Source organism: Phlebotomus argentipes, unplaced genomic scaffold, assembly GCF_947086385.1.
Source record: "Phlebotomus argentipes unplaced genomic scaffold, Phlebotomus argentipes genome assembly scaffold_18, whole genome shotgun sequence".
Classification (NCBI taxonomy): Eukaryota; Metazoa; Arthropoda; class Insecta; order Diptera; family Psychodidae; genus Phlebotomus; species Phlebotomus argentipes.
The window spans coordinates 11,091,369-11,103,433 of NW_026776177.1; the positions used below are offsets into that span (position 1 = coordinate 11,091,369).

Sequence of the window (12,065 nt, forward strand, 5' to 3'; positions counted from 1 at the left end):
TTGGAAAAAGAGCAAAATCATTGAACCTCGAAATGCAACTGATTTTCTTCACTCGACAGAGCGGATCTAGGAAATTAATCATATCTGTTGTGACAAATATCATATTTATGGAGTTTGAGAGAAGAGACTCACCAATTTTATTTACGATTCCCCCGGCTTTAGGGGGATTTCCCACGAAGAATCTCTCTCTGTCTTCTCCTGAGACTCAAATCAATATTTACGATTGTGATTCATTCAAGAAGAGACTCCTTGCAAAAAAGCACCTCGATGGCTGTGTAAATTGTGATTATTAAGCTTTGGGGGAGACCTCGAGTTTGACTTTTAGGGAGAGACCTGGGGAGCACATTTTGGGGATTTTGCAGCGGCATCGGGTACATAATAAGGGATAATGGGGGAGAATCTGTGGTGGAAAATTGTGTGGCCAGTAATCCTAAGGATGGGTGAAGACACAAAATGAGCCGAGGCATGTTCAGCGAAATCCGTGAATAAATGAGAAAATTATGCTCAGCGAAGTGCCGATGGTGGAGAGGACCAGCAAGAGTCATCATCGACTTGTGCACGATTAGATTTTCATGATGTCGCCCGAGACTGTCTATATATAAATCCCAAGGACGGTAATTTATTTGATAAATGATGAAATCTGCTGTGGACTATGTTTTTCCGAATTTACTCACACCCATGTTAGTTTTGGGGAGAAAAGGCAGAAATTTCCACCCTTTTCACGCCCATCAACATTCTCCTAACACTGAATTATGGACTGCTGTGAGCGAGGCAAATGTCACAAATTTGTGCGCGAACTAATTAAATTCTCCGTGCAATTTTCAATCCTAAAATATCACAAGCCAATTTTCTCCTCAGTTGATAATTTATCGCATTTGTGGATTTTCTGTGAAAACACCCCGTCCGAGAAACGCTTACTCTAAAGCCAATTACATAAATATGATAATGAATTTCTCTCTATTTGGGAGTGATTAAACGCTAATGAAGAAAGTTTTTTCGACGAACACTGGCTCAAATTAAAGCTGGGAAATGAAGCTTAATGCGTCGTACAGCAAAATTGCTGGATTTCCCCTCTCTTTTCCATAGAATTCACGTTTAAAATATGTATAATTCTATTTATTATCTGCATTATCACAACTCTGTTTTGGCGTCGTTCTTAATGCGGCAGTGAATTTGATCGATATAAATTCAAACTTTCTCGCATTATTCTAATAAGTATTGCATTAATTGTAGGATTGACTTCGAGCACAACCCCACAGCCAGCAAACCCGCCAATTTGGCCAACTCAGCCGTCTTGCGGATGCTGGAGGAGGAGGAGCAAGAACAGCGGCGATCGGGAAGTCAACCTGGTGAGTATCCCTGACCGCTAAGATCCAGCTGCGGCTTCGCAAGCGCTTTGTGGCTTCTGTGGCGGGTGGAAATTCATTTGAGCCCTATCTTTCGGGAGAACATCACATGGGGAAACACGCATTAATAGCCTTTCCACGGAAATGTTGGCAGACGGTGGGAGACGCAGTCGATCGAGATATCGGGAAATTGATCGCGACACGGTGCTCCGCATAAATCGTCATCGCCCGCGGCGCCAATTCAGTTGGCCACCGAAGCTCCGGTCCCAGTCCGCGGGGGCGCCGAGTGGGGGATCCCGAGGGGAGCGCCGGGATTTGTCCCTTGACTCGAAGCTGTCGCACGGCGCCGCGGGGGCGACAATCGCTGAGGACTTGAGTGCTCTCCAGCAGCGTGGCGAGCTGGCACAGCAGCGCCGCAAGGGTGCTCTCCCGCCGCCAAAACCGCGTCGCCAAGCGGACTATAAATCCCAGGCGAATCGGGAGCGAGTTTCCATCAGCGACCTGGATGCCAGCCACAATCCTCGGGCGGGATGGCATCAAAATAGCAGCGCAGAGAGCCAGAGTATAAATAGGTGTGCCACTGTCTGCCGAGGGGTGAATATCTGAGTGCTCTCCAGTAAATCCATTTAGGTTTCCGTTTGAATTGGAAACACTAATTCGCGCAATAATGGACGGAGTTTAATCGTGATTTGCGCAGATGGAAAATGCCGCGAGAGCCGTCAGATAATCTCCCCTTGGCGCGAGTAGTCTCTGGGGGAGGTCATGAGTGCGTCATGCAATATTTATAGCCGACAGAAAGCATCAGACTCAGGTGCGTCAGTTAATTTGGACACTGTTCAATCTGTGCCTCATCCAACTGATTCACCACCCTCGAACGATTGGCATTCCTCAGCGGACGCGGGAATGGTATTCACGGTGATAGAAACACCTGTCTACTGTCTCTTCTGTGCTGCCAAAGACTGCGATTGTACCAGGAGAGAGCGCCTGGACTTGTCAGAGGTGGAGACACTGGCCGAGGTGTCTAGGAAAATTGTGGCAGAGGGTGAGGAGGAGCTGGTGCGTCAGAAGGAGGCTGAGGAGCTGGATGCGGCCATCCGAGAACTTATAGATTTCGCCTCGGTGGTGAAAAAACGTCCAGAGATCATGAATCCTGCTTACATTCCCATCGTCGAGGGCTGCCTACAGGAGTTGGCTCTGCTGGCGATGCTCCACTCTCAGGGTCGCATTGCCTTGAGGCCAGAAACCCCAAAAAGGGCCACTATTGAGGAGTTGCCGGGCAATTCATCACAATCAGCGGCGGCTTCTGACACTGGCATTTGTCGCAATTTGCCCAAGATGAGTGATGACCTCGTTGGCGATAACCATAACAAACGGGAGAGACGTGAGAGCCCTACTGAATCCTTTGCCGGCGAGAAATTCATTCCCACTGAAGGTAGCACGCTATCCCGCGGCACTCCTGTCGCATTTTCGTGTCTCCCCTCCGGAAATGAAATGTGACTGACAAAAGGGACAATGACAATCATACATATAATTACAATGTGGCCATAATCCTTACATCTGATTCAGGAAATTTCCTACTTTCGCTCTCCTGCTGCTGAATAAAGTGCCCAAAGAATCCGGAATGTGTGTGGCACAAGGACTCGATATCGATTGATTTATGGGGAGTTTTCTGGGGGTGGTTTTGTTTGTCAAGCGAACAAATACGCTCTAATGCCTCTCGCCAATCGAACACGATGATCGACAAGATTTAAGGCTTCCAGTGTCGATTAAATTGTATACTCCGCAGCGTAATCCGATTGCACGGGATTCTTTCATAGAACTGAAGAGGGTGTTTCTAATGCTGTTGCTTCGCCGCCTTCTCAGTTTTTCGCTAATCCGAAAGCTTCAGCAGCCTGGAGAATTGTCACAAAATTGTGACAAAATCGATATTGTTGTGCTTAAGAGTCTATTTCGAATGACACACTGAATTTCACTGATCTGTATTGAAAGTGTGATGAAAATACCTTGTGTCATTATTGACTTATAAAGGAATCACAAATTTGTTCGTCTGATGTGAAAGCATGAGAAAAGCTTGACAAATCTTTAAATAATTTTCAACAATATTGACACTCCATGTCATTTCCAATGCCGCATCATTTAACATTTTTGAAACAGATTTCACCTCTCCTGTATACATTTACATTTATGAAACATAAAATAAAAGGAAGGTGAAAGAGAAATGAATAAAAGAAGAGATATTTTAAAATGAAAGACCCAAGGTATCATGACCAGTTTTTGGATTCTGAAAACGTTCGCAGCCTAAAATAGAATGCAATAGAATAATAATTTAGAACATATTGGGGAAGAATTGTCATTCAACGTTGTCTCCATTGCTAATGAAATATTTCACAACGGAAAATTCAGAATGATATTTCGGAAAAAATTTCTTTTTATGTTATGAAAAATGAACAATTCAACTATTCGCCTTTGACCTTCTCACCAAATCATATCGATGTGATGCATACATTTTCAGGAGGTTGATACAAATCTGTGTAAAAATTGCATAAATCAAGGGAACGAGAAAGGAATTGTTTGAAAAATGTGAGTGGATGAAATGCAGTTGTCTTCAGGCAAAGGCTCAAATTCAAGATCACACACCATGAAAATCACTTAAACGATTTCACGACGTAGTGTGTGACGAGAGCTTTATTAATTTTTCCTTCAATTAATAACATGACGTGAAGATGAGAATTACGAGATATTTCACAAAAAACTTCTTGCGGCCGTGATTAAGATGGTATGATTCTATTTTCTGCTCCTCGTGAACAGACCAACACATTCATGAGTCCTCACGGGAAAGAAATTGATGTGTGAATTCGAGAAAAGGTGGAATAATGTGGATGTTTTTCTGCGAGGCCTTGTGCTTCGGCTACCCACGGAGCGGTCTATTTTCTCATTCGATTCTCTTTATAAATGTTTAAGACTGCGAAGCAGGAATTTGCTCCTTGTCTTGAATCTGTCCAAGGGGTGGATAAGTTCTGCTCTGAGGCGACATTTATCCGTTTGATTCTGAAAAATACAGTGGCTTCAAGTCTGAGCATAAAAATGTCAAGATTTGATAAAGTATGAAGAGTAAGAAGTACAGAAAATTGATATAAGATAGTAATTCCAGTGCTGTGGTCTGGCAGAAACTGTGGCGCTTAGAAAAGTCAGAAAATGTCTTGATGATTATGGCCAAAATTGAGGCTATATTGCGTGAAATCTCCGAAATTGATCAGTTAGAAACCCCTGTTAGTTAAGATGTTTGGCATTATCTTCCCTCTTCACCAGAAATAATCGCAGAAAATGAGAAGCTAATTCACGATGACGATGAGATAGAGATATAGGATTAGACTTCGTGTCTCGTTCGCGCTCACACGTTGAAAAAATGTCGACGAATCCGCGTGGTAAATATAAAGGCATAAGATGGGAAAGAAGCGCGTGTAATGTGGCAATTTTCGCATTCTGTTGTGACGAGAGATCATTTTGAGAGGAGCACAATCTCACCTGCGGTGACATTTAGTATTGTAGGGAACATCAGCTCAATTGAGTCTCCTCCTCGAGATACCCACCACAAAGTATGTGTGGCTTGTGCACAATTTAGCACTAGCGAGATTTTCTCAATTAATTGTACTCGAGCCGTTGAACAATTAAGTACACGCAAAGCTCTTTTTTAACCGCTCTCTCTCTTTTTCGCGCCCAAACCCGTTCCCCCGTTTGTGAATTTTCGTGACACTAAATCAGTTTAAGTTGCCCCTCATATTCACACTAAAAATTCTTCGCCACCCCGCGCCCAAAGTGTGTTGTGTGTGGCTGTGTGTTTGCAGAGCTTTTTATCCACCACGAGGCCTGGAATTTTTTCTAACCGCCCCCAGCCTGAGCTTTGGTGTGCTTTGCACTCTCGCTTGGGCATTTGCTCGTGAAAATGTTCAAGTGTGTATATGTATAGGCCCCTTTTTTTGCCGCCCAGTCGACACACAATTAATAATCTTCCACCAACATTCCATGAAATGACAAACGATTTAGTCATTACTGAAGGTAATTCTCCACTGTTGCATGAATGCTAAATTGCCCTTCGTGGGACTGAGAAGTGGACTTCAGTGAGAATTTCAGTTCATTTGTCAGGAAATTAAAGCTGTGCACAATTCCATGGTGTCGCGTGTTACTTACAGTGCCTTTAATTTTTCGCGGAAGTGTGTGAGCCTTTGGATTTATCAGCAAGTGATTAACATTTGCGAACAGGCAGAAATGCGGAGTGCATAAATTACAAACAAGTCCGCAAGTTGTTGAAATTGAAATTTAATTGCTGATTACTTTAATCAACTGTCGGTACTGAATTACAAAGTTATGAGAGACTTTTTGTTTTAATTATATATTTGCGACTCTGTGAATTACGTGCTGTGTGAAAATTCTAAAATAGTATCCACGGAGGAGTTTGACTCATGAAGGAGTGTTTGATTTTACTAAAAGTCTCCCCATTGTGATTCACTTTCTCCCCTGGGGGGGACTTATTGCCATGGCAGTGATTAGATGAGAATTCAAGCGACGAAAATAGAAGAATTTACACGTTAGACGGACGAGAAAAAATGATAAATTTCCCAACACTCAATTATTAATAGAAAAGACTGTGACACTTTATTAGAGAATGCCACCCAGTGCAATCACTCTCGCGACAAGCATTTCATCAACTCCTTGAACTTTAGCCACGTGAGTGAATCTTAGATGCGTCCTTGGGTTCAACTGAGTCAATCTTCTTGATAATGAGCCCATGTGGAGTTGCACAGCTTTTGGCCACTGTCGAGGAAAATTGGAGGGCACATTGTTAATATTTAAGCCAATTCTGAATGGGTGTGATATCAGGGATGAAATACTGTGTGGTATGATTTGCAATTTAGCGATGTAAATATTTCAGCAGAGCAATTTTCGTCACGATGAAAATACACCAGGCAATTTCTTTGTACACACTTTGTGGCTCTCCTCATGAAATTCCTCGTGATATTTCGCACAATTCAAAAATATCTCACCCATTTTCTTTTTTCTCTGTGTTTTTCTTCTGGCTTTCACGAGGAATTTGTCACATAGAAATCGATCAATTGAACGAATTTGTGGTATTTGAAGAACGACCGAAGAAAAACATCTCAACTCAATGTTTCGACTGTCAATTGTGGGTTTTCGATGTTGCCTTGGTCTTCTGATTAAATCATCCTAAAAACACCATTGAAATTCTATCCATGATTATTTTTCCAAGAACCAAAATGCATTTAATGTCACTTCGTTGACGAAGTCATTCAAAGAAATGAGGAATTCACTTAGTAAACTCTCAGACATTAATTTATCGGGTTTTCCATTAGCACTTTATTCCATGATATTATGATTATCGAGAGCTTGTAAATATCCTAGGAGACAAATATAACTACAATGATGATTGTGGAGCTTTTTTCTCTTTTTTTAATTGGTGTGTGCCATTTGATGATTTTTATTTCTCTCAAAGTACCCATTTTTGCCACTTGATAGATATTATAATTGCACCAATTTGCCATTTATTGATTGTACATTCTCAATTTCAGGGAAATTAAAAATCCAATATGTTTTTTCTCTAATTATCCTCTAAAAAATTAAATTATCTCGAAGTAATTGATGTGACTCTACATATACAATCGATGAATAATTTTATAAATAACATACGCGGAATAAAAATACATTTTGCATATTAATATTTCACATAACAAATTGCAAAATAATTTTTTTGTGCAAGACAATCAATTATGGATGCATTGAAATACACTCTTGTGTAATTGAAATGAGCTTTCTGTTAAGCTGTCAAAGAAATACGACAGTTTCATTACGAACTGGGATTTTAAATCATCCAGTATAAATTTGTTGCATAGAAATTGCAATTATTATGAATGTTAAAATTACAATTCAATATCAAAGGGGATTTATTACTCTGTGCATATACATTTAGCAATATGATTACTTGTAAAGTGTTGATGGAAATGAAAATTTTAACTTTTTCCACATATGTATTATTCAGTCATAGAGTGTGCTGTCAGCGATCTTGAATTACCAATGTAACATAAAAGGGATTCAACCATTTGAGCTCTCTCGGTATTATAAATCTACACAGAACATCACAAATTAAAATGTTTTAACGTTTTTAATACATATAGAAATTGCTTTAAAAATGTCCCATCTGTTCATTCTCATATTTTGAATAGTTTTTCAATGTTGACGAATTTCATAATTAAAAATATTGTAACTTTATGAATGTTCACCCCACTGAGTCGTCGCCGTTCACGTCGCGCGGTGATGTTGTTGGGAACGTGGAAATAATTTTTAACCCTCCTTCCGGATTCATGATGTTTTCACCCATGCTGTCAACCGCATTCCAAATTTGACTTGCATGACTAGTTTTGTGCACTGGAAACTTGTGATTTTTGCTCGCAAAATTGCCAGGTCATTTTCCGGTGGTCAATATACGGTCTAATGATGCGCCTATTTCACCCCGTAGGATTGCGACGAGTCGCCTGGCCACCCCCTTCCGACGTCACCGTCCACCCCTCGCAAGTCCCTCTGAACTACAACCAGCAGCCACAGGATCAGCAGCAGTATCAGCCAGCCGCTGCCCCAGCGCCAGCCGCCACTTCCCTCCAGGTGAGTCCATCCGTTTAACGGCTACTATTCGCCAAAGTATGTAGCCTGATTTTGAGCAAAAAGCCTCCGTCTTCAAGTGGCATTTTACCATCTCTCTCGATGATGTCACGGAGGAAATGTCATGCAGAGCAACCCACGGAGGGTTGTGGAACAGATCTCAATAGCATATGCAAATTCATGTCAAATACACAGAAAGGGATAAAAATGGATTTTCATTGAAGTAAAAAATCTTTTCTAGACATTTCTCCTCCCTCGCACTGAATGTTTCGGCGAGGGGAAAGAGGCAAAAGAGGCGCAAAATTCACGTCACAGACTTGAAAATCACATTTTTGCTTTTCGACAGACATTTTCGTGAAGGAGAATGAAAAAGAGAGAGAGAGAGAAAAATGTGTCAGAGGTGGAAAAGACGCCGTGAATCCATCTCACACCCACACTTATTTAATTATAGAATATTTCCGTGGTAGATAAATTTGATTTGCCTCAGCATCGCCACGTGCAAGACATCTATGACATGGTCGGAAGTAGTTGGTTGATGGAATGGAACTGTTGGGGTTCACGGTTTCTTGTAATTTTCCAGTGAAATGAAGGGATTCGCGCTGTGAGCTTAATTAACAATTTCATCGGAACCGAGGAGAGTGTCGTTTTGCGACCAACGATGTAGTATATCATTGTTTGGACAGCGCTTGGAAAGGGTAACAATCTCAACACTTTCTGTTGAGTAGCAAATGTACACTGTGTAGCAAGAGAAGAGTGCCAAAATCAAAGATGTTTAAGCGTTTTCTCATCCTGAATACTTTCATGTGGGACAACAATTTTGAAGCACACAATGAGAGGACTGAAAGTGAGAATATGAGCTTTCAGTCTACAATGGCGGAGATATTTCAGAAAAAAAATCTCAATTTGTTATTTTCTTTTAATTAAAAATATGTGTAATTCTGCGTTGATGGAAAAATAGCTACACTTGGGGACTTCCTATCCTATAATGGCGCAGGATCACTCAACAAATACACTTTTTCACACCCCAGTGTAGAAAAATATGCGGAATTGTTATTTTATTCAGGGAAAAACCAAGGGTGGTTTTCGTTGATTTTACACTCACCGACAGAAAGCAGCAGCACATGAAAAAGTGGTGAGGAACTCTTTTGCTTTCTCCGCACATTGTGAAATACACGAAAGTCCCTAATTGTATTTTGAGTTCAGCAAAAAATGATAAACCGTAACTCCTGAAGCTTTTGCCAACTGTTATACACTGTTGAGCAGTGAGAAAAATCGCGTGATGACGCCTAAAAGCTCAAGAAAGCCTCTTATATTTTTCAGCTTGTCCCATGTGAAACTTCATAAACGTGCGATGTGCTCGCAAAAATATAATTTTCTTGAGTGAAAAGTTTCGTGCCTTTCGAGTTGAAGTTTTTGTGGGGTCTAAATTGAGGAATTAGAGAGAGTGTAATTTTATAATTTGAAGGCAAGTCTTCCACACCTCCTGAACACTTTTTTTCTGTTTTCTTCCACCGTCGACAGTCGCTGTGGGTTCACGTGGAGTCGGTGTGGGGATGATTTAATAAAATCGAAAATTAATTTCAGCAATAAACGTCATAATTTCTCGGCAAACAAGTCAACGCGAGTGACGGTATCAGAAAGTGACTGTAATCTTTAGAAATGTAATTAAGGTCGGTGGGATCCTTTTTTAATTATACTCTAAAATTGGGCGTTGGCGTTTAGATATTGTGTGAAGTAGGAAGAGAAATACTCCTACATGTGTACCTATGTATAAATGTTGAGAAATAGATAAATTGATTGAACTCATTTGCCTCCGAATTTATTCCATATAAAATTCGCAAGGAAAAATATTTTAGAATGCTGGAATTTGACTTCTAACATATTCATTTGAAGTGAATTTTCAATATGAAATTCCTGGAAAATTACTATAAAGAGATATTTGTCATTTAATGTCTTTATTGGCAAATTTCTGCAATCAATATTTGAGGAGGAAACTTGCATTGAACCTGCATTATCGTCTCACCTGATGAACAAAGGAATTTCTCTAATTACTCATGCCACGAGAGAGATTCTCTTACGCGCGCTCTCCTGAGGCGGAAAGACGTTTCAGAAGATATGGAAAATGTTGGAAAATTAGTGGCATATTTCCTATTTTGAATTCAGCAGCATTACACAAGCTTGGCAGTGCTGGAGTATTACACAACATTCATACAATTTAATTTAATGAGACGCCTAATTATTATTTCAACACGATAACGATGGAGTCTGCCTAATTCCCAGCCCTCCAAACCCATCTTATACGCCCATTTGGCCTCCAAGTCTGCGTGTGTTCCACTATGATTATGTTTATTAGGCGGGGGGAATTCAAAGCTCGGCGGGGGTGACAAAATTCCGACACACGTGGAATTGGAAAATTCAAGAAATTGGAGAAACACTCTGAGACACTTTTGGGGAATTCAAGGCACATGTTCTGAAAATTAAAGAACACTCCTTACTCATAAATTGCTAGAGGAAAGATATACGAGTACATGTGGTGGGAAAATTAGCGGAAAACTCATATGGCGTACAAATAAAAATGTTCTAATTATTACTTTCCGAATGAGTAAATAAATATGTATGGAATCAGTTACAAGTGATTTTATATTATAAATTCACGCTTCACAACTCTTGTGAAATATTGCATGTATTGCCAGATTTGAGAGAATTAAAATATTTCATCAATTATCATGGAACGACAAATTCATCATTTGATGATGCTGTTATGTTTTCATTTCCGCGGTCTTTGTCATGCACAATTCAATTCGTGACGTTATAAAATGCAAGAGTATTTTAATTCTGCATGGAAAAACACCAGTTGCAGTTGTTCAGACATTATTCAAAAATGATATTCAAATCAATATGTTTGGGAGATGAATGCACAATTGTGTGTGATCTGCATGATATCACAGGGATCATTAATTGAATTCCAGGACGGTGCCTCGTATAGTGCTCAGCCCGCGGCTGCCCCCTTGTCTCCTGTAGGTGTTCCTCAGGCGTACACCCAGGCTCAGTACGCACAGCCGCAGTCCTACACGTCGCCGCAGTACAATCAGCCGCAATACAATCAGCCGCAGTACCCGCAATCGCCGGTATCGCAGCCGCCGCAAGCCTCCCGTCAGTTCCCAGCCCCTGCACCTTCCTACCTCAACCGCCCCGCTGTGCCCAGAGGCTCTTCGCCCAGCACCGCAGCCTTCTCTGGCGGCGTTGCCCTCGGTCAGCCTCAAGCACAGCAATCCCAGGTTCCAGCTTGGCGGCGCGCAGCTTCCCAGCCTAGCGCCCCTCTGTCACCACCTACCGCTCAGTTCTCCTCGCCCGATCCCTCGGCCTCCACCCTCTCTCCCGGCGGCACATCACCCACCCCGCGCGGCTGGGCCCCCGTGAAAGCGGCCACCCCCACGTACGGCCAAACCTACACCCAGCAGGTTCCCGCGGCCACGCACTACCAGGCACCCACTTACGAGGCGGACCCTTATCAGGTACGTTCGGGACTTTCTCTCGATGACACACGCCATCGGCTTGGCCGGGCGCCAGGGGCCTCCGGAAGAGCATCTTCTTGCATTCTGGCAGGAATGCCGACGCGCCGAAAATAGCCTGTTGACTTTTATTGTTTTCATCAAGTTGCGTCGCCAAGTCACTTCTTGACGATTTTTCATAACAATGTTTGATGTGTGCATTAAATGACCTCATTTCACTCTTGCTAACTGCTTGGGATCACTGGCATTTGCATCAATCATGCGGGATTTTCCCGTGCACCTCATCACTAATGAGGCAGACAATTAAATGATTAAATCTCGAAATTGAAGTATTACAAAATGGGTGTTGGCGTTCAGCAAATCCGGAGGGATACATAATCAGTTTAAAGGGATGCGGTGTAGTGCAGAATGATGGGTGAAAATTACGCTGATTTTCACCACTTAAGAACATCACCGGTATGATGCAGTTATTTCTATTACTTATTACACCATGGCTTTATAAATATGTAAAGACTTGTTGCAGAACGTCATTAAAGTT

The 12,065-nt window shown here is 41.7% G+C and overlaps 1 protein-coding gene across 7 annotated transcripts in view; it reads left to right on the forward strand.

Moving 5' to 3' along the window:
* The window catches only part of LOC132261084 (trithorax group protein osa), a 33,001-nt gene that overhangs the window by 17,748 nt on the left and 3,188 nt on the right, over positions 1-12,065 (forward strand). For 4 of the 7 annotated variants that reach the window (XM_059759612.1, XM_059759613.1, XM_059759616.1 and 1 more), the window contains exons 3-5: positions 1,234-1,349; positions 7,876-8,018; positions 10,985-11,530. In XM_059759612.1, coding sequence (XP_059615595.1) covers positions 1,234-1,349; positions 7,876-8,018; positions 10,985-11,530 — 805 coding nt within the window. Of the gene's footprint in view, positions 1-1,233; positions 1,350-2,093; positions 2,779-4,793; positions 5,019-7,875; positions 8,019-10,984; positions 11,531-12,065 lie in introns of those variants that run through there. The other 3 variants (XM_059759611.1, XM_059759615.1, XM_059759618.1) reach the window with 3 other exon arrangements.